Genomic DNA, 23,442 nt, shown 5'->3' with positions numbered 1-23,442 from the left:
TCTCGCTCCTCGTACCCAGTGAGTAGAACTGTGCATTGTACTTTTCTCCTTATTTATCTCAGATTTTGCCTAGTGTACTAGGTTTACAGTATATGCAACACTGATTTGTTTACATTTGTCATCTACTTTCCACAAAACCGTAAAAAACAAGTCAAATGTAAGGATAATGGAAATTATTTCTCAGAGACAGGAGAGAACATTATTAAAAGTGTTTATATTAAAGTATTTTGATAGTTATGCTTCAGGTTTCTCAGTTAAAATTATAAACTTGAGGGGTTTAGTTCATTAATTCTCAAGGTACTTTTATGAAATGTATCATGTATACAATTTTTCATCTGACTGTTCTTTTAGCTTTTATACAAACTCAGTCCTAGAAGCTAGCCTTGATTAATACAAGAATCAGCTTGTTTTATTAGTAATTGTATTAATAACTGTCCTAGCTAGCATTATTCACATCCTAATTTGCTAACAGGAAACTCCTAACTTTAATCATCAAAAATCTCAAACAAACAATGTACATTGGAATCTGCTTACAATGAACTCAGATACAGAAGACATATATATATGAAAGTAGACAAAGTCCCAAATTGTTCAGTGCATTGTAATGTACCAACTGCAATTGTGACTACAGCAACTTCCACTTAAAGTGAAACCCTGTGAAAGACAGAATGACTCACTGGGGATTTTATTCTATTGAATAACAGATGCCTTATGAAGTTATTGGAAAGAATATGTGGAAGTATCTTAGATCAGAGCATCTGCATGTTCACAAATACAATAGCATCTGCTATACACAGGTTACACCGTATCAACAAAAAGGGGAGAGGGAAGAAATGGGGAAGCACCAGTCGTCCTTTAACCCTGATTTGCTACTTTAGTGGCTCATATCACAGTGCAGCAGTTTAATTTAAGTATAAGTGGATTAAATGTTTACTCTTTTTGATAATATTGCCTTAAACTGCTTTAGGCAACACAGATCCAGTCCAATTAAGTCACTGGATTCTCTTGTGAAACCCAAAAGCCTCTCAATAAAAATAAATGAACAACAGTTTGAAGCTTTCACGAAAATACACTGTCTCTAGTGCCACCATACCTACTGTGCTAGTGACATTAAACAGCAGAGGGGACCCACACGTTGCTGAAGCTCAGCTAAACTAATTCCCAGCTGAGATTTGATGGAAGAACAATAAAGTTGGGTTACTTCTATTTAAAACAATTGTAGTAAACTGTAAAGCAAGACTATCCACCAAGAAACTGATTGAAAAACTTTCCCTTTGTAACACATATGGTCTTCTCCCAGGAGGCCTCAGAACAGCAAGAGATCTTACTAACCATATGTGCTGCAATATTCAAGCACACTGGGTTTGAATTAAGGGTTCTGTGGAAACCGAAAGACTTCGCCAAGGTTGACTAGTCCAAAATTTAACCTTTAAAAATGTGTTTTGTCCTCTCTTCTGATTTTTTGACAGGAAACAAAAATGCCCATCAGCTTCCCTGCATGAGAACTAACACATTTAGGTTTCTATCACACTTCAGGGATAGACAGCCTGCCAAGAGCTGAGCTGGGATGTAGCCTTTCCTCATGTTTGTATGTCATCCCTCCATTTTCATGAGACTATCAAATTATTGAAATGCACAGAAATCAGCCTCTCTGATCATTAGTGAGCAGCATTCATGTAATGCTACCTGGCCTTCTTCATGCTTGTAGGCAGAGAAAGTGTCACACTGTGATCATAGGTACTGGAACTAGGGATGTGGAGGTGCACCCCCAGGCTTGAAGAAGTAATAGCAACCCAAATACATGGTTTACACTTTTAGCACCCCTACTACAAAATTTTTTCCTGCACCACTCATTGCAATGAATCCCAGACAGCATGCAAAAAAATGCAACTATTTCTAGATTTAGGCTTAAGAGCCCTGTTAGTTGCATCTGAAGAAGTGGGTTCTTTACCCACGAAAGCTTATGCCCAAATAAAACTGTTAGTCTCTAAGGTGCCACCGGACTCCTTGTTGTTTTTGTGGATACAGTCTAACACGGCTATCCCCTGATACTTGAGCCCTGATAGGGTAGATTTAATTCAAAATACCTTTGCATTTCTGAGCAGTCTAAACCTTAGCATTGAGATATGGCTTCTGTTCATTATTTTAAAGCAGTTAAGAAGTGAAGAGATTTTCATGTACTTAAGTTTCCTCAGAAGTATATCTCAGATTAGTATAATCTTACTAGGGGCATTAGACAATAAGAGTTATAAAATCTGATTTCCTAAATGTGGATAACAATTTCTTTAGCCATGATTTCCAGTAAATATTTGATCTACACTGAATGTGCATGTCTGTCTCTCTCATTTCAAAGCCCAAACTGAAGTTTAATTGATTACAAATGGTTTGTTTGTTTTTTGGACACAGCAGATGAGGGGCAAGAAGTACTACTTCAAAGTCATTTCCAATATCCTAAGCATCACCTATTTAATACTATCGCCAAACTCTAAAGTTATGGCTCCATTTTCTAAATGTTTGTATGAAATCAAAGAGATGAGAGTTTATATATAATCTCTCAACTTTTTGTGAAGAGTTGTCAATGAGAACACGCATTTCTTCCATACATGAAAATAAAGAGGATGCTCTAAGCCTTTACATTATTTGAAAAATTGGGATGTCTCATTTTGACGGATACTGCAGATGATTTGCAAAAAAACATGGACCACAGCGGGACACACAAAGAGATGCAGGTGGCTCCCAGTAACATAACTTGTTTTCCCCCAGCATCCCTTAGACACAACTTTCTTCATCAGAAGGCAGCCCAAATATCATTTTGTCACAACTTTGATTGGACCCTATTTTCTGACTAATACGCTATAACTAGTTTTAAAGGTAAATGAAAAGAAAAGATCAACTTAAGAGAAAAGGCAGACTTCTCAGCCTTGATAAAGTGATGACACCTGTTCCAATACAGCTAGGACAGGCATGTTGCAGTATCTGCAACACTTCCCCCCACACCCTTCCCTACAGTGGAGACAAAACTGCACTTTACCATGTAAAATTTGTATTTAATACCTCCCTCTCATACTCATCTACAAAATGTGTATCATTCTCAGTGCCTGGAAAAATATTTGCAGAAAGCAGGTATCTACTTTCCTACAGAATGATGTTGCTGTTCCACTTGATGACACCAGAATGTGTCTACGAAACAACAATTCAAAATAAAAATTGTTCTCCACTATGACCAAAGAAAAAAAAAAGCAAAAAAAAAAAAAAAAAAAAAGCCATGGTCTTATTTCTTTCTGGCTGCTCCTGAAATAGTTCCATGCTTAACTATTTACCTAAAAATAACACACCAATCCTGCTAGATCTTAAAATGGGCCTCTGTTCAATAAAGGTAAATATAAATATATAAATATAGACATATGTAATTCAATGCAGAGATAAATTAATTCCCAGTGCTCAGCTGTGTGTTTCCATATGTGAAAGTACTTTTGTGAACAGAAGAGTTTAAAAGTCACACTACATAACAGCAACAATTATCTGTTAGTGTGTGGCTGCCTTGTGTACAGGACTTACCAGTGAGGAGAACTTTTTCGTAGTTGTGCCCCCCACAACTCTTAGCCATTGATACAGAGATCTGCAGTATTTGTGGGTTGCCTTGCGGGCTGTTCTAAGGAAGCCAGGAATCCTCATCAATGTAAGAATTCATGAGAAATTTTAATGGGGAAAACCTCACACTTCCTTTTCTTTAACCCCTCCTGTGGATTTTCCCTGCCAATCAGACCCTATGCTTTAACGTATGTAAAGCAGAAAACTAACATTTCAGAAAGTCTTTTATGCATTATGTTCTGCTAAGAATAAGGTTTCTCCACCAATGAGAAAAACTGATTTTGTTTCAAAACAGAAGAAATTCTGCTAGTGTTTATTTATTTATTTATGCATGCAAACTTACTTGCTAAACCATTACAAGAGGGACACCTAGTGGTTTAGTCACTAAAATATTGTGAAGTTCTCATCCATTCATTGTTACTGGATAACTAGCAGTAAATGGCATTAACTGAATAGAAAAAAAAATCTAGAAGCAGAACTTGTGACCAAAACCAATAATAAGCAGGGGGAAGGAAAAAAAAAAAAAAAGCCCAAAGAGAAGCCATTAAAGAAAAAGCCTGCCCCAAGTGGCTATTATCTGATGCTCTCGAAGTCTTTACTGTTTTTTCCCCCCAAGAGCACAATCAAATATTTAAATTTCAATGAGCCCTCATATTAACTTTGGACCTGTCCCTGTAGTTCACACAGAAGCACTCTTCACCAAGTTACTACATTTTTGTATTATGACACAGTACTATACAAGGAATATAAACTTTATTTATATTGGGAAATGTTTGCTTCATGAATAACCCAGACTTAAATCCACATCCTTTCCCCTCCATGAGAGGGAGACATTTTCAGCAAGTCTTTTCATTTTAAGCAGATGTACCCACCCTCCCAATCAAAGAAAAAGTCAAGATTATCTGATTAGCAAGTACTTTGGTAATCCCAATTAATGGAAGAATGACAGATACAGAACTCATCTAAGGACTAAGAGTTAAAAGTCCTTAGCAAGGAAATATGCATTGAAAATCATTTTGGTAAAAGCATTTAAAAAATCCCATTTGTCCCCCATCACAGACATGCATGCAAGTAGAAGCCCAAATTAATTTATGAAGAAGGAAGAATCTCTCTCACTCTCTTTGTGAATACCATTGTTCAGGTAAAGACAACATTTAATTGACTAGCACCAGCAATGGATAGTATGTTGCCACATTGCTGACTTCAGTGCTTGGATTTCCAATTATGACTACTTTATGATAATAGGAAACATCAGCCCAAGCACAACAGAAGAACCCCAACTGAAATTTGGGGTATAATAAATCTTCTCTGAAAAAACTGAACTAAGTAAGCTGAGTACTAGAGGGCTGTAGAAGAATTTAGTACAAATTTCCATCTGAATATGTTTCCAAAGATATTTCATGAGTTTTGTTCACTGTCTAATGTGATTCTGTCATGAAAAACGCTATCAGGCCTTGAAATCTTACACAAGAGCTATTCACCAGCTATTCTTTCAGTAATACTTAAATTAAGGTTTTGCCCACTTGTCCCTAAACCCCATACTAATTAGAAACTTACTTCTTGTTGAAGGTGGTTGAATTCTCTTTCCTTTTCGTAAACCCAATGGGTAAAGTTTTCAAGTGAATATTGTGCTTTCGAGCTCGGTTTTTCAAATAATTTATCTAACACAGAAAACAAAAGCCAAAGTATATTCAAACATGGAAACGTTTAGTACTTCAGTCCTGCAAGTCTAAAAATTGAGGCCAAAAGAGTAGTCCTGGAACCAAAGTACCTTTCAAGCATTTAAGAAGAAGCATAATGTAGAACTGTCCACAGTTGTAAACTTTTTTCTCTTTTTTTAAACAAAAGTTCTCAGTTAAAAAAAAAAGATACTTAGATATTTTCAAGAGTTTCCAAGCTTATTCTTAAAGATTAACAGACAAAGTTTTCCCATGGTGAGCACAAGGAGTCCCAATGAAACATAAAACGTATGTTATAAGTAGAATTCAAACAGTATGAGAGGTTGGAATCCAATACAGCTACAGAATTAGTGACTGACCTCTTATGATTTTTTAAATCCAAAGGGCCCTAAACACCTTTCTGTGCACAAAATCAAGTACAATGCCTGTATCTGTGAGGTCTAGAGGTGAAATTTCCCCCAAACTCACTCCACTACTGCAGTTGCTGCACACACAGTTTCCCTGAGATGAAGGCTGAATAATTAGTATATCCACAGTCATGAATCAACTGGCCAGTGCAGAGAAAACCCACAGAAGTATGCTCTGCAATGCACAGGGGAAATAACGTTGACATGGCATGGCAGAAGCACCATTAGATCAGTATTCTGTAATGGTAAAGCCTGCTAAAACAACAACACTTAACTATGCTCCAAGGCACTACCGACTTCCATCAGAAATTCCGCAACAGTAACAACCTCCCCCAGACCACCATCCTTACCACCATGGATATCACCTCCCTCTACATCAACATCCCTCACCACAACAGCATCGCTGCCTGCCTCAAATATCTACAAGATAACGTACGTTTGAAAATCCACCCTATGCACATTGCCAAATGCATCCATTTCATCCTTACCCACAACAACTTCACATTTAACAACAGACACTTTGTCCAAACTATAGGAACAGCCATGGGTCCTAAGATAGCCCCCCTATACACCAACCTCTTCATGGGCCACCTTGAGGAAGAATTTCTGGAAAAATGCACCACAAAACCAATATACTAATATATCTGAGATACATCAACGATATTTTTATCCTCTGGACAGAAGACCTAAACTCCTTCATAGATTTCCACCACTTCAACAACCACCATCGATTTATTACACTCTCTGTCGGACACTTCCACACCAGCATCAGCTTCCTGGACACCATGATTAACTTCAACAATGAAGCCTTACAAATTACTGTACACATGAAACCCACACATCACCACACTTACCTCCACAGATCCAGTAACCATCCCAGACATACCAAAAAATCTGCTACCTTCAGCCAGGTACTCAGATACCACCTCCAAAGAGAAAATCCAGGCTATACACCTTAACGGACTTAAAGCCTCCTTCACTAAACAAGGACACTCCACCAGAGAAGTAGATTGCATCATGGAAAGGATCACCCAAACACCCCAGGAGAACCGACTTCAATACAGAAAAAACACCCCTCACTGACTGCAAGCCCCTACTGCTCTACACTAAAGCCCAAATGGGGTATCATCAAATAATTACAACCCATATTTGATGGGCACCACATGCTGATAGAAGTCTTTCCTAATCCCCTCTTCTGGCCTTAAGAACAACCTTCCAACCTTGACAAGCTCACCACCAGAAACAAGCTCCCCACAGACCCGGACACACCAACTCAAAGCAGCATCAGACCCTGCCTGAACAGATGCAAAACATGCAGACATATTTCCACTGCTACAATAATCAATACCTGCCCCAATACACCTTTCAAGATCCCTAGGTCCTACACATGCCTATCACAACATGTGGTTTACCTCATCCAGTGCATCAAATGCCCCAACAACTATGTGGGTGAAACCAGACAGACAATCACTACACTTTCAAATGAACTCACACAGAAAAATCATAAAAGACAAAAACGTATCACCTGTGGACAAACACTTTTCATAAAACGATCACTCCATATCTGACCTCTCGGTATTTGTCCTCAAGGTGAACTTGCACAATATCTTCAAAAGGTGAGCCTGGAAATTTAATTTCGTAACTCTTCTTGGCTCTTCTAAAACCATGAACTCAATAGACACACTAGTTTTTTGACTCATTACAACAACTTTCAACACACTCAACTGCCTGCTAAACCTTAATTAGCTACTATATTTTAAGGGGTTTCCCACAACATGTTAACTCCTTATGCTTAATTTGTCCCAACTTGTATTTAGCTCAGAAACACTTATTTCCTTCCCCAGAATGGAAGAACAGCCCTGTGAAGCTCAAAACCTTGTAACTTCCACTAAAGACATTTTTCTAATACAAGATACATCCTTCAGGGACACACAGATCTCAGGTTTGTTCAGTCCATTACAGGAAAATAACCAGTCAAATTTTGGATCTGGATACCCTTAATCTAGATGTCAGGAGATGTTCTAATCCGCGATTTTGGAGCAGCCTCATTTCTACTTTAAACTGACCAAAAAGGTAACTTGAAACTCACAAATTTATTGGTTGTTGGTCTATGCAAGAAAACATCTCGAGCAGCACCATCAGTCATCCTTCCTACGTCTTCCAGAAAACGATAATCTGAATATACAAGGAACAGGAAGAAAAGTTTAATGCTGGTTTAAAAAAGAAGATGGGGTGAAGTTTACATAGAGAAATTCTTACCACTTAGGAGATTCAACTCACTAAACTCATTTATGGAGACAAATGCTGCCTTTTCTCTGATTCCATTACAACTCAGTGCAGTTTTGTGCTTCTTCACACAGGCCAAACTGAAAGTAAAGAGAAAAATAAGCATCCTGTCTCTAGCATTCAAGAAAACAAACAAGAGACAATTCAAATTGTATATACCTGCATGAGTATTTCATGCAACGTGGACACCTGTACTTTGCTTCCTCTCCACTACAGGTTTCACATCTGAAAGGAAAAAAAAGCAGGAAAAGAACAGATGCATTTGTACTTAAAAGGCAGGTTTTCTTTACATTTAACCAAGCATGGGTCATAATTCTGAGAAATGATCACTGAAGCTTGAAGGCAGGGAAAGGAAATATGGATGCCTCAGCAAAGCAAGTAGTTTCCAAACATTTTCATAGGGTGAGCCACAGATCAATACAGGGGGAGATTTTCCTAGAGAGGAAGGGAAGCGAGGAATCAACGCCCGGCTCTTAGGTGCTTAACTCCCATTCAAATGGATGGGCGCTAAATGTCTAAATACCTTCAAGGATCTGGGCCCAAACTGCCACTCAGGGTCAAAGGGGGACACTCATTGGCTGTCGTCCATTAGCCCGCCTCCGAGGAAGAGGCCAACCAGTGACGGACGAGAGGGCAACGCTCGCTCCGCCCGCGAGAGCTGAGGGCCGGGGCAACGGTGACACCCTCCCGCCGTGTCCCCTCGAGAGGAGAAGACACAGTGCAGCCTCCCCCCGGCCCGAGGGTGAGACCAGCGGCGGCGGCGGCGCCGCGGCTGCCCCCAGGCCTCGGAAAGGGAGGAACGGGACACCCCGCCCGACGGGCGACCGTGGGTCTGCGGAGCCGAGGCCTCGGGCTGCTCCTACCTGTGCAGCGCCATCTTCCGCTTGCCGCAGTCCAGCCCCGGGCTCCCCGTCTCCGTGCCGGGCCCCTCAGGGCTTCCCGCCGGCCCGCTCGCCACCCCGGCTCCCTCTTCCTCCATCCGTGTCCCAGGTGCACACGCTCCGCCAGGGCCCACGTGGGCCGCGTTCCTTCTGAGTGGCGGCGCTTTGCGGCTGCGCTGCGGGGTGGCGGCGGGTGACCGCCCTCTGGCGGCTGCTTGGGAGAGCGCCGCTGTTTCCATGGCGACCTGGAAACCCCCCCTCAGCCCCCACAGCCTGCTCCAGTGGAGGGGGGCGGCTTTGCCCCCTCGTGCCCAAGCCGCTCCCATTGGTGGGCTGGGGCGGGGCCGCGGCCCGTGTCACTGACACATTCCCACGCAGAGCTGTTTAACCGTTCATAGCCCCGCCCATCCCTGGCTGGGCCCGAGGCTGCACTTGGAGGTTAACAATTCACCTCAATTCACCCAGGGAGGTGGGGCAGGTTGTGCCATTAAGTTTCATGCAGTCCTAAGCCTGGAGCCCAGGGCACTTGCATGGGTCATGGCAGGGTAGAATATGGCTCTGAGTGATCACCTCCCTGAGAGGATACAGAGGTTAATTTCACTGTTGCAGGCGTGGTTTCCTCTGATTGGGAAATACCCTGGAATACAATGGGCACGCTGGGGATTAAATTGCTTTAGCTTTTTAATTTTTCCTATAACCAGTGAGTTTTTGTTTGTTTGCTTTAAAAATCTGGTCACTGCGTGTGGGCTGTGCTGTTGCACTAATCTAAGCCCTGCTGGCTATTTGGAAAATTCTTAGACCTAATTAAGAGCTGTTACTTTTCTGGCTGGAGTTTGATATTTAGGGATAATGGTCCAAATTCTACACATAGTAAATCCAGAGTAACCCCATTGATTTTAGTGCAGCTAAATGGTTTGACTGATTGCAGCATCAAGCTCAATGACTCTAGGAGAGCATATGTTACACTCTGTCTGTTGGGCCATAGATTCCCGTCTCACTAGTGAGGCCTAAATGGCAAAGGTGGCCACCTAGGCCTTAGAATGTTAATGATCATATGATAAACAGCCTACTTAGTTCACTTGGTCTGGGATTAAATTCCTAAATATCGACTAGTGTATCCCTCCATTTAGGTGGGCAAAGGGGTGGAAACCCACCCTGCTTTATGGCATTCTCCCCCTAAACCTAGAAAACACCCTTTGTATTGATAGGGGTTTACAGGCTAGCAGGCAGCATGCCAGAATGGATTAATGTAGTTCCTATCAGAGCAGGCTTTCTTCAAGTTCCCTGCCACTTACACCAGCATTAATGCATGGGCTATTTGTGCAACTGCAATGGGAGCAGACTCTCCTCCCATGATAGAGTAGGTTGATGGTGGTTGTGTAAAGATTTCCAAGTCTGGGTGGAGATCTGCAAGGGTTGGGTTTCCATTTGCAACAAATCCCTTGCCTAATAGTTATGCTGATTTCTTTCTCATGTTGATGAGGTGGCATGCACCCCTCACCCAGATACCCACTGTTATTTTTTCCCCCTCTCCGATGTGTTTCTCTTCATGAGGTGTCATTTGGTTATAGGTATTATTTAAACCTATTAAATAGGTATTATTTTGGGTCTGATTATTTGTTTCCTACCTTTGCAGAGGTGTAGCTAAGAACAGAATTTGAGGACAATCGGGTTGTGTATGTGTAACTTAAAGCAGCTGTTGGCCTACAAAATATGTGTGACACACACCAGAAACTAGCCAGCTTGAAAATTCAGGCTGCAGTAGAGCGGACTGTGCAAAACCAGACTTGTTTGGGTTTGCACAGGTGACAGAAACCCTCTTATTTTTTGTAAATGAACAAATGTGATACAAAAATCAGCTAGAGCTCCACAATGCCATTTTCACAGCTACTTTTCAGAGTAGTACTGCACTTTAAATGTTTACCTTTTCTCATATTCTATTTGTTATATTCGGTTACAGATGTTAGATACAGAAAATATCTATTTGGTCGGTCAGTCAGTCACTGCTGACTAGTCAAGAGAGGCAATACTTTACGTAAGCTGGTAAGTTGCTTAGCAAAGCTTAAAACAAAGTAGTGGTTCTGTCTCACTTTTTATATTGTTAGAAATATATTAAAGACATTTTTGGCACAAGACACGCTCTTGCTCAATGAAAACTTAAAACTATTACACATTCCTTTGTTTTAGTGATGTTTGGGGAGGAGGGGTTCACAAGAGCATGTAGTTGCTTGGCTGGACTGATCCTGTGTTACCTAGAGCAATTTAAAGTATTATAATCAAAAGTAGTAGTGATTTAACCTTCTTATCTGGATTGAATTGTGTAGGATGGGCCACTAAAGTGGCTCATTAGGGTTTCCCACTCTCTCCCCCCTCCAATTTTATTGATGTAGAATAACCATTTTAGATCATCAGCTATAAGATTCAGGAATGCATATATATGCTAATATAAAGAATATACACATTTACTTTTAAGTAACTTCTTACTATTTAAAGATGATTGTTTTTAACACAACACTGTCCTTATGAGATACAAGCATTAAAAATGCATTAAACATTAAAAAATTAAGTGAAAATGAGAATAAGGTTGATAAAAGGATAAAAAAGTTAGCATTCTTACAAAAACAAATGGATGTAACATGATCTCAATGGAAAGTCAAACTAAGAACACATGAAATTGTTAACTATCATAAGTAACATTGCCTTTAAATGCTGAAATGACAATGAAGAATCTTCTCAGAACCAACTCTTCTTTTCTCTTTTTCCCCTTAATTTATCATTCTATAGCTTGAGTTGCTTCTTTAGATTACTCAAAGAATATGCACACTTTAAAGAAATCCATAATTTGAGGAAAAAATGCTACTTCAGCCCCAGCTTTAGAATTGGAGATTCTACACATTTGTCTTGTATAAGGAAATGTTCTGTCATTTGTGCAATATCCTGTAACACCACAAATATGCATGTGTTTCCCTTCCTAATACAAATATTTACCAAATAAGAGACTCTGTACAGCCTTTTCATGGTTGCTGAAAATGAACAATACAAGGAAAGGGAATCAAAATTATAAAAGATAAACCGTTATTTTTGAAGCACATTTTATTATAGATGAGTAAGCGTGACTTACTGTGGATAAAGATGATTTAAATGAATTGCTGTTTGAACACTCTCCCTCCCCCCAAATATGAGGTATAATTTTGCTCTGTATTACTGTACAAACTCTGCTTTGACAATAGATATAGGCAAGCAGTTTGCAAACCTTTTAAAGTAAATGTTTTGTCTTAATGATAAAAGTGTATTTTGTTCAACAGCTGAGGGTCAAATACTTTTAGACTCAAAATAAAAGTGTGAAACAGTGTCTAGTAATATTGCAAACAAATGGAATTTCTAAGTTACTGAAATAATTATGATTATAACTTAGCCATTCAAAACATATGCTGTATTAAATTTTTCAACAAGTTACAAAACATATACACAGTACATCATCTTAGATGCTATTGGGTGTTTAAAATAGTTAACTGCAGTCCAGAAACTAAACCCCAAAACTACTGTATGTAGCTCTTCTATAACAATCTTTACAATGGCTAACAATTAGCTGGCCTGCCTATAAGCACCATATACAATGTGCTGTCTGGTATATCACTTCCACAAGAATAAACAAAAACATTTTAATTAAGAATTTCACATAAATAATGTTTTTACTTGTAATGAAGTATGTGTCCAAACAATTTAAGATAAGTACTTTTACAACAGAAACATATCTTGATGTAACCAGCACATACAGTCTGCAAGAGAAAAAGGGAATCAAATAATCTCTACTAAAGCCACAAGCACCTTGTGTTATAAAGAGCACCAGAAATACAAACAGGAAACACGTAAGAGGTAGTGTACCATCTGTTAAGATGTATGTGTCCAAAAGGACTATAATACAACTTAGTGTTTAAGAAAAGACAACTTATTGTACTGTGGCATAATTCACTCTCATACACAAGCTATTGCACATTTGGGAGCATTAGCCAGTATTGCTCCTTACTACTGTATGTCTCCAGCTTTCCTTAGGATATCTTGTACAGTGCTGTTAAATAGGTTATTCAGAATACTAGAGGTCCTGAAGAATTTTATGTTTAGATATATAGTTCTCAGTTCCAGGGAAATATACAAGAAAGCACCAACCAATATTTAAAAAAATTAAATACTTTAGCAATGTCGTCATAGTCTCTTTTTTAAAATGCCATTTCTCCTTCTTAGGAGGAAGTCTTTTTCTTCCTGAGATTCTTTAAGATATAACCAACAATTTGCTTTAAAATTCTTCCACAGTTTCATAATGATTTAATCTTTAATTCATTTTGGTTTTTAAAAGATGCTTTTTCTGTGCAAAAGTTCCATGGTGTTGTGAGAAACCAGAGTCAGGTCAGGAAGCTTAGAGAAAGCACACTGAACCACTTTCTATGTGTTGCTGTTGTCCTGGTTTGAGATGAGGAAACGTATGCACTTGAACAACCGGAAGGTCAGTAGTATCCTGAGTGTGAAAAAGGAACTCTGTCTTATGCCAGCTGCCATCTTGTATCTGCAGTTCATGGAATTAGAGAGAGTATTAAATACATATCAAACTATCAATTTCAAAACACAGAGAGAATCTAGAACTCAAGGAACCAGAGAAGCAAATGAGAGATCTATTCTCTTGTCAATGCATGTAACATTTATGTGATTTTTTTTTTTTTCAAGGACCATCTCCCAATCCATTGAAGAAAGAACATCTGTCAAAATTCTAACTTGCTATAAAGCTTGATGAGGGCTTGAACTATGAGACTGATACATTTCTATATTGCCTAGGCTTCTGCTTGGAATTAATATGCATTCTTAGGAGTTATGGGGAAATCAGCTCCATTTTTTGTCATGAACTTGTTTGGTTATTTTAATTTTTAGAAAATCTCAATAAAAACTGTTACCTTATAAAAATATAAAATAACAGTATAACGCTGTTTGGGGATGTGGGAGTCTTGATGTTTGCAGTCACTCCTTTCTTGCCCAACCAGTCAAAGCAGCAGGTACAGTGGAGACCGTTGAAAAGTGAAATCCCTGCAGGAAGGGATAAGTGAGATTCTGCAGGAAATCTGTACAGTACATAGTTTCCTGAAGAGAGAGAGAGATATCTCATAGAATCTCACAGAAAAACTACACTTTTCAATAGCCATCACTGCATGTCTTACCTTCTTCCAGAACAAAAACCCAAATCTGATGTACTTCTATAAATATAGGGCCTGATTCTTCACTGCTTTTCACTTTTTGCAGTAATTTATACCAGTGCAAAGAGCTACAGGTCTAAGTGTATTGAAAATTCTGATCTGGTAACATTTTATACCCACTTAATACAGTTTCCAGTTTGAAAAGCACCTGTCATCATGCCATCTGTCTGAACACAGATCTCCCAGTGAATCTGAAAGAGTTCCACCCCTGGAATGATGACAGGACAAGGCTAAGTCCTTTGTTCTCTTTAGCACAGTATAGAATTGGATATTTTAGGTTCTCTGTAATAAAAATATATTGCTACAGGAGTCAGTGGTAAAGGCAACATCTTGCCTGTTAATGGAGTTGATCTAATAATTATTGGAATTTTATTAGATTTTTCAGATTTTGCCAAGTTCAAAAAAATTTATTTTAGCCAATGAAAGTTTGTCCATCATCAGTTGATTACATAAGTAGACGATTGCCCTGTAACTAGTGAAGTTAATGACATTCAGTCATCAAAAGATTAACTTCTAGCCTATAATGAACTTGCCTTCTTCCAGCAGTTTGGTTTTATTCAGATAACATCATCAGAATATATAGCTCAGCCTAAGCTTTCACCCCATGCCTGGCTGTTCCAGGATTTCCTGAAGAACCTCCATGTACCTACCCTAAGTTGCCTCCAAAGAGAGGGTCCTGTCACCTCTCAGGTTCTGGTAGCATTAACAAGCAGGGTCCACTGAGTCTGATGCTAAGAGCAAAGACAGATTCCCTGCATAACTGCAATTGCTGTTAGCATTTGGATATATCTTGAATTTAATATAAAATGGTCAACATATGGAGAGACTTGCTAAACAATATGAGAAGTGTGCTTCATGTTATGAAAATCTAAATGACTCTTGTAATGATAGAAGGAAAAATAAATGCCCAAAGTTTATATTAGTTATTAATTTAATAACGCCAAAATGTATTTACCATGCATTCGTCTGTAAGCACCTTTGGTTCAAGTAGTGTATTTGCTTCAAACTTTTGACCATTCCAGCCTTTGAAGCTAACAGATGTTTTCTGAGCATCTGCCTCATTTGTTCCCCACACTGGTGTGTTCAGACAGTGAACGGTGATGGTATGGGTTGCTTCTGAGCTCAGTAAATGAAGAAAGTTCATCTGCACTTTTCCAACTCCAAACTCCAACTAGTTTACAAAAATGTGTTGTTAGACATAACAGTTGTATCATGCTCAATAGCCAACAATCAGAAAGATTTTGGCAATATAAATACAGCACTTATAGGGGATATTAACTGTACCAGTTAATTTGGTTGACAAACCAAAATGCATATGTCTCCTGCTTTCTTCAGAAGACTTGTCAGGTGTGTATATATATACACAAGAGTGGAATCCCATAATCATCATAATGAATGAATACAATTGTATACAAGTATATACACTTGTATAACTTACATTTTCAAAGCTTGTTTTAAAATTAATTAATTCTCAGTACACCCCTGAAATGTAGGTAGGTAGATATCCTTATTTTGCAGATAGGAAACTGATTCAAAGAATGGTTAAGTGACTCAAAGGAAGATATGCACAGAAAGAAGAGAGAGTTTGGATCAGAGTTCAGAAGTTCTTTGCTCCCGGTCTTGTTTGCAGTCCATTATATTGCTCTGCCTCTCAACACCTAGATTTTATTAATAACTTGAGATATTACAAGACAGAGAGAGAGAGGCGATATACATTGAGCTATATATGGAAAATGTAATTTTTCTTGCTTTATTCTTAATACATATTTGCAAGAAGTAGTGCCTATGCCCCCTAAATCTGGACACATAGGAGACCCTCTGTGCACAGATCTCACCTCTCCTAATTAGAGAGGTGTCAGTTGCCTGTGCTGCACCATCCTCCAGGCATTGTGAAGGGACTCTCCCCAGGATTGGAATCTGCCTAGAAGAGAGAGGGCAGGGACTGGGCAGTTAGTAGGTGGTGCATGTTGAGTGAGGACTAAGCCTTGAAAATATAATACATTTCTGTGGTGTCCTCCATAATGGGGAAATGCCCTTGAAGAGGGATACTGGGGGAAGCAATGGCTAGGAGGGGCCCTTGCTCATGTGGATCCTCCAGTGCAGCTGTGCTGATTGGCAGAGAGAGTAGGATGTTCTGGAGATACAGTTCGCATAAAGGACACAGGTGCTCCACATAGACAGCATCCCAGGGGGCTCTATGGAGTATGGGGCAGAACCATGGCTCATTCTATTGGAATGGGAGGGCCCAATCTGAATAACAATGTGGGAGAAACCCAATGAGGGGAAACATTTGGCTTTTTCCTCCCATGGGCAATCTGGCCCACAGCCCTACAGATGTGGTACAGTATAGTTCAGTTAAAGTACATAGGTAAAACTCCACAGAAAATCAAGCCCCCATTCCAAAAGGCTTGCAGTCTAAATGTAAATAGATGTTAGGATGCATTTAGTGAAATGAAAAGATAACCAGTTTGTACTGAATACTTCGGTGACATGTTCAAGAGCAGAGACCCTGATGTCAATTCACATTTTAATGATGACTACAGTGTGCAATACAGGTATGGGGCATTTAAAATATTATAGACCGATTAAAGAGAGGCCCATAAAGGTAGTCACATAGAGACATATATGAAAAGAAACACATAATCAAATGAAACAGAGGAACACAGATCTAATTTATGGTGAAATAAAGCTGGTTAGCACTGAGAAATCTGACATGCCAGCATATATTGGGTGGGTCAGTGTTCACTTATTCAGAGTTTAAGCACAGAAACATATCCTAATGAGAAGCAATGCATACCTTTGTCACAGATACAGGTGATACACATGTCTGGCCACCAGCAGTGAAGTTGCAGAAAACCTCAATGGCATCAGAAGGACATCCAATATTTGGGTCAATCCAGTATTTTCCTATCAATTTATAATCCCAGATAAAAGGTAAAAAAAGATATAACTGCTGTTAAACAATTTTCTGAATAAAATTTCCATAATTTTTGGCAGATGTTAGAAGTATTATTACTGCAGCTTGACCTCCTATGGCATCCCTAAAGAACATAACCGGCTAGCCTCATTGGAATTACTCTGGGTTTATGCCCAATGTAGGTGATCTGAATTTAGCACCAAATATTTGATGTTAAGCTAAAGCAAAGCCAAAAAAACCCCCAAAACCCACAAAGCCTCCACATTACTGTCATGTCATCAATAATTATATTCCCTGCTGTTTACCTTTTCTATGGCTTTTGTACCAGTTTGGGATTTTCAACTCTATCCTTTGTTTCCAATACTAAATACTGAGTGTGAGCAGATGGTCTGCTCCCAGCAAAATCTATGCATGCTATAGGTGGTCAGACATACTCCTCTTCCTGGGATTTGGCTTTATTCAAATAATACCAAAACATGAACATAAGCCTAAGTTCTCATCCCAAGCCTGGCTAGTTCCTCCATGTCCCTGTCCTCAGTTTCCTCTGACCAGAGGTTCATTGGCAGCTCTCACATCTTGGTGGAGTTATTAAGCAGAACCTGCCATCATGAATTTGTACAAGTTATTCTGCAGCTTTATGCAGGGCTCTAACAGGGTGGTCAGCAGAAGAGCCCAGCATTCCTATGCTGGATCATAGCTCCTGCCACCCTGTTACTCTGACAAAGTCATAATCACTGCCTCTGAGCACAGCTAAACTATATTTGATGTACGGCACGGCTCATCTGTATTTATGATCTGGGTTCTGTTTAATCCCCTCTCTCTTGATTGTTTGAGTTTATTTAAGTATGTTTTCCATCTAGAGGGATACAACAGGGGGTTTGGATACATGGCAGACATTGTAACTAATCTCAAAGTAAAATACAGTTTGAAAAATGTACCGAAAGGCCTGTGCCAACAGAGAAAAGAAAAAAATTAAGCTTTGGAATTACAAGAAAGATGTCTTAAGTTTTACATTTATATTAACAGTTACACAGTTAGAACTGGTACACTCTTATCCACTCTAGATTCTAGAGCACATTTCCTTGATGGAACTAATGTTCATTCTATAAATAATACTGACTATTCAGCAGCTAGGAGATGTAAATTAGGCTCTTAACACTGAGTCCTCTTCTCCACATACAGTAGCTAGAGATTTGTTTCAAAATTAATTCTGAGAGGAAATCCTTTTTCTATAGTTAGGGTAATAGACGCTCATCAATTTCTGTGAACAGGAAATTAGTACAAGTGCCAGATCATAAAATAACAAATTGTTTGTTTGCACATAAGGCCTGGAGTGCACAAAATGCTTTTATTTTCCCTATCTTCATTTCACTTTTGCTGATAAGATCACAGGTGACTCTCTCTATAATGTGTATGTGTAATGTGCTTAAAGATGTTGGTTAGTGTTTGCTTTCATACTTGGGATAGAACATTAATGCCAATTATTTGTTTGTTATCCTGGTGCAACTCCCAATAAAGTCAGTGAGAGAAGAAACAGTGCAAGTGACAAGTCTAAAATAAAACAGAATTTAGTTCCATGTTTCCTAAGCGGCAGTTAAAGATGGACTAGACTGTGCCCCAGAATCGACAAATGGTGGTTCCTTTGTGCAAATCTCCCCCAGCCTGCACGGAAGACGAGGTCAGTCACTCTTGCAGCATTCTCCCCACCCCCATTCCTAGGAACATATGGTGGGTTCTCCTTGTGGTTGGGATCCATGCAGGAGAGTGCAATGGGAATGGGTGGCTTCCAGTGAGGGCTGAGCACATCCTTTCTTTACCAGTGCTTTAAGTACTGAGATTACGTAGACAAGATAATATAACCTGGGGTTCTATTATCTTTTGTGTGGTGCCCCTTCTGTAACAGAAACCCCTCTTTCAAAGGGCGGTCCTGGGGGCAATTGGACCTCTGATCGTGCAGTTCCACTGGGAATGCACTAGCAAGAACTGAGAAGGCAAGATGAAATGACACCTGGGTTCTAGAGCCTGAGAGAATAGCTCTGGCTTCATGTGGATCCTGGAGGACCCATGGAGTTTGGAGTCTAACCCACAGAGGGCATGGTGAGGGGGCAAACCCCCATGATGGAACAACTTTGTTTAGGAAACCTCATTGAATTTTACTCTCCCTTAGCCTCTTGCGGCTTTTTACTACATGAGGGATGTTCCTATCCTTTGCTTTTACCATGCTACTATGACACAGACAATGAGATTTTAATCCTCAACTCTTTGGGATTTGGCTACTTAACTCCCTTAGGCTCCTTGGAAGAGTCTTGTTTTACATGAGTTTTCTAAACATGTTTATGCATGTTTAAATCATTACAGTATGTGAAAGCCAATGCATAAATTTATGGTGAAAATGAATACTTTTGCTACATACAGACAAACCCTACCACCACAGGTAAGTACAGCTCCATTGCAGGGTAAGGGGTGGAGGGCTAGGTTCCTGCTGTCTGCACACCCTGCAACTTAATGCACAGGGCAGTGTCAGAAATGGGGCAAGGGCTGATGATTCACCAGTTGTTTCCCCTTCCCTCATGTGCAAAGGGGGTGTAGGAGCTATTGTCTGCAGTGGTCTCAGAGTTGTTCCATTGCTGCTCCACAATTTTCAGAAGGGAGATACCTTCCTTCTTGACCTCTGCAGCTATCCACAGTGCACAGTCTGGTTACTCAGGGCCAGGACTTGGCCCACAGAAAATAGTCTACATATAGGAAGAAAATTCTCTCATGATTGGCTAATAACAATCAGGTATAAGTCAGTAAGTTGACTCTGACAAAGACTGACTCTGGACAATTTTACCCATTTAGATGGCATACAGATTCATAGATACCAAGGTCAGAAGGGACCATTATGATCATCTAGTCCAACCTCCTGCACAACGCAGGCCACAGAACCTCACCCACCCACTCCTGTGAAAAACCTCTCACCTATGTCTGAGCTACTGAAGTCCTCAAATCATGGTTTAAAGACTTCAAGGAGCAGAGAATCCTCCAGCAAGTGACCCGTGCCCCATGCTACAGAGGAAGACGAAAAACCTCCAGGGCCTCTTCCAATCTGCCCTGGAGGAAAATTCCTTCCTGACCCCAGATATGGCGATCAGCTAAACCCTGAGCATATGGGCAAGATTCACCAGCCAAATACCCAGGAAAGAATTTTCTGTATTAGTTTCTGGGTAGGGCCCAGAAGTATCATATCTGATACAGAATGTTCAGAGAATGCTTCAGCAAATTAATCCTTCCTGTTTAAACTCTTCAGGGATGTAAAGACTCCAAAAAACATTACAACAGTATCTGGAATGTATTTTAGAGCGGGTTACTTTGTCAATGTGAAACCAGAAATAGTTCTGAATACTTTTACATTTCCCATTTATTTAAGCTCAAACACCTTCTGCAGAGCCAATGAAATCCTACAGTTGCTATCTATAAGTCTGGTGAAGGAAGAATACAGAAAAGCTTAAGGAATGTTTAGGGACTTGATAAGTCTGGCTTCTTACATGCTGTTTAGCTCATCAGAGGGCACAACAATAATTCCCCTTAAAATTTACATAAGGTTACATTTTAAAATAAGTACTTTGTCCCCATTACCTCTAAATACATTTCCTTTTTGCGTATTTGCTTTTATTTTAACAATTGTTACCTCTTAGAAATTCCTGATGCTAATGGAAAGATTTGCAGATATTTATAATGAACACACTCAGACAGTGAAGTATGTGAAATACTTCTATTGATGTCACATTTCAATGACCAGTCAAGATTTATTGATTAATGGTTGCCTCAAATAGAATAGTTGTCAATATATCTGATTATACACATTTTTTATTATAACAATATAGACCTTTACCCACACAAAATTCGTTGCAGGATCAGATATTTGAGAAATTATTTCTATAACAAAGCTAGATTTAAAAGATGTGAAAATGTAACTAAATATTAGAAAAAATAGATTTTCAGCATGTTTTTTATTTACTCTATATCTGAAGTACTTTAGTGTTAAAATAAAAATATAATTATACATATCTATACAATATGGCCTGCTTTCACCATATTTGAACATAATACAGGACATTCCAAAGCACTGTCTAGTAGCCTGTTATTTACTCTATTCTTATGCTACGTAATGACTGGGCTCAATCCTTTCCCCTTTGAAGATACAATTGGCTTCAGTGGGAGCAGGATCAAATCCATACTGTCAGGAAACTGTGATAATTACAGAACTCAGATTCTGCACATTGAGTCAGATGATGCCAGTGGCTCAGATTCTGCAAATACTTGCATACATGAGTAACTTTATACATGTGAAAAGAAAAGGAGTACTTGTGGCACCTTAGAGACTAACCAATTTATTTGAGCATAAGCTTTCGTGAGCTACAGCTCACTTCATCGGATGCATCGGATATATCGGATGCATAGAGATGGTTAGTCTCTAAGGTGCCACAAGTACTCCTTTTCTTTTTGCGAATACAGACTAACACGGCTGTTACTCTGAAACCTGTCTTTATACATGTGAGTAGTTCAATGGGACAAGTTCACGTGTATAAAATTATTAAAACATGTAAGAGCTTCCAGGAGTGGGCACTTCAGTCAGTCATGTCAATATGCCCGGTTTCGTCAAGCTGCAGTCTGAGGGTGTTGGTATGAGCAGTGAACACTAAATATGCTAACATCAGAAGACATACCTTACATATACAATACATTCATATCAACTTAGTGCAAAATGCATATAGATTTGTGCCAGTTTGAGCAGTGATGGCCATGAGCACTTCTGTAGAAGTTTAAGCAATTTTGAATATGGTGTTAGGAGCCAGTGATCCAGTGTTAGAGCAAATATTTTAAATACCTAAGTACCAATTACCTCCAAAAATTATTTTTGAAAAATAAATCTATAACCTACTGTAAACATGTAAACAATATGAAGATATTGTGATAGGTGCTGCAGAAATACTATGGTAGCTAGATTAAGGCAGGGCTTTTCAAAGGGTCATAAAGGTACTAGATGCTCAACTTCCAATGAAAAAAGAAAAGGAGTACTTGTGGCACCTTAGAGACTAACAAATTTATTTGAACATAAGCTTTTTGTTGAAGAATTGCCACCAGAAGCAAATACTCACCAGCAACCACACACCACACAACAGAACCACTAACCCAGGAACTTATCCTTGCAACAAAGCCCGTTGCCAACTGTGTCCGCATATCTATTCAGGGGACACCATCATAGGGCCTAATCACATCAACCACACTATCAGAGGCTCATTCACCTGCACATCTACCAATGTGATATATGCCATCATGTGCCAGCAATGCCCCTCTGCCATGTACATTGGCCAAACGGGACAGTCTCTACGTAAAAGAATAAATGGACACAAATCAGACGTCAAGAATGATAACATTCAAAAACCAGTCGGAGAACACTTCAATTTCTTTGGTCACTTGATTACAGACCTAAAAGTGGCAATTCTTCAACAAAAAAACTTCAAAAACAGACTCCAACGAGAGACTGCTGAATTGGAATTAATTTGCAAACTGGATACAATTAACTTAGGCTTGAATAGAGACTGGGAGTGGACGGGTCATTGCACAAAGTAAAACTATTTCCCCATGTTTATTCTCCCCACCCCCCACTGTTCCTCAGACGTTCTTGTCAACTGCTGGAAATGGCCCACCTTGATTATCACTACAAAAGGTTAAAGCTCTCCTGCTGGTAATAGCTCACCTTACCTGATCACTCTCGTTACAGTGTGTATGGTAACACCCATGGTTTCATGTTCTCTGTATATATAAATCTCCCCACTGTATTTTCCACTGAATTTATCCGATGAAGTGAGCTGTAGCTCACAAAAGCTTATTTGTTCGTCTCTAAGGTGCCACAAGTACTCCTTTTCTTTTTTGCGGATACAGACTAACATGGCTGCTACTCTGAAATCTTCCAGTTTCAGTGTACGCAAACCCACAATGTCGAATGAAAAAGGTAAACTTAGAAGTCTGGGTGTGGGCAGTAAGAAGTCTCTAAGCCTGATTTTCATCAGTCTATATCAATTGACTTCAGCTGAGTTACCCTTGGTTTACACCAGCATGATCAGAGTATCATATCCTCTGTACTGAGAAAATGCAGGTTTGAGATTGTTTTAAAGCTGCTGCCACTCACAAGAAATTCAGCACTGAGTATTGGCAGGTTGGAATAGCCTAGAAGAAGCAGCAGTTATTTTTTCACCATCCACAGAGAGCAGAAGCAGCTTTGGGGATAAAATGACAGGTAAGTCCATTATGGATAGGTGTGTGGTACTCAGTAGTTATATGGAATTAACAAGTTAAAATTAATACGGTTATTAAAATGCCACCCATTACGGTTTTGCTCTAGAAATTAAAAGTTGGAAACAAGATATTCTAAATCCTGATGGTATATATGATTTG

General features: G+C 39.4%; 2 protein-coding genes and 1 long non-coding RNA gene across 9 annotated transcripts in view; 1 reads left to right on the top strand and 2 right to left on the bottom strand.

Moving 5' to 3' along the window:
• ZNHIT6 (zinc finger HIT-type containing 6) overlaps nt 1-9,127 on the bottom strand; it is a 58,707-nt gene extending 49,580 nt beyond the window's left edge. The window contains exons 1-5 of the mRNA XM_048860114.2: nt 8,827-9,127; nt 8,123-8,188; nt 7,937-8,043; nt 7,767-7,852; nt 5,149-5,252 (exon numbers count right to left, since the gene is read on the bottom strand). Coding sequence (XP_048716071.1) covers nt 5,149-5,252; nt 7,767-7,852; nt 7,937-8,043; nt 8,123-8,188; nt 8,827-9,083 — 620 coding nt within the window. The 5' untranslated portion in view covers nt 9,084-9,127. The remainder of the gene's footprint in view (nt 1-5,148; nt 5,253-7,766; nt 7,853-7,936; nt 8,044-8,122; nt 8,189-8,826) is intronic.
• LOC142073021 (uncharacterized) lies at nt 8,608-15,001 on the top strand. The gene is made up of 3 exons (XR_012669702.1): nt 8,608-8,705; nt 10,805-10,887; nt 13,564-15,001. It is a non-coding gene; the product is annotated as an uncharacterized LOC142073021 (long non-coding RNA).
• Nucleotides 11,920-23,442, bottom strand: part of COL24A1 (collagen type XXIV alpha 1 chain) — a 246,903-nt gene continuing 235,380 nt past the window's right edge. For 5 of the 7 annotated variants that reach the window (XM_075131667.1, XM_075131669.1, XM_075131666.1 and 2 more), the window contains 3 exons: nt 16,882-16,991; nt 15,040-15,255; nt 11,920-13,405 (listed from right to left, as the gene is read on the bottom strand). In XM_075131667.1, coding sequence (XP_074987768.1) covers nt 13,259-13,405; nt 15,040-15,255; nt 16,882-16,991 — 473 coding nt within the window. In that variant the 3' untranslated portion in view covers nt 11,920-13,258. Of the gene's footprint in view, nt 13,406-13,787; nt 13,918-15,039; nt 15,256-16,881; nt 16,992-23,442 lie in introns of those variants that run through there. The other 2 variants (XR_012669701.1, XM_075131671.1) reach the window with 2 other exon arrangements.

The sequence above is a fragment of the Caretta caretta genome, chromosome 8 (genome assembly GCF_965140235.1).
Source record: "Caretta caretta isolate rCarCar2 chromosome 8, rCarCar1.hap1, whole genome shotgun sequence".
NCBI lineage: Eukaryota > Metazoa > Chordata > Testudines > Cheloniidae > Caretta > Caretta caretta.
The sequence above is the reverse complement of the archived record's forward strand: the minus strand, read 5'-3'. Positions and strand labels throughout refer to the sequence as shown.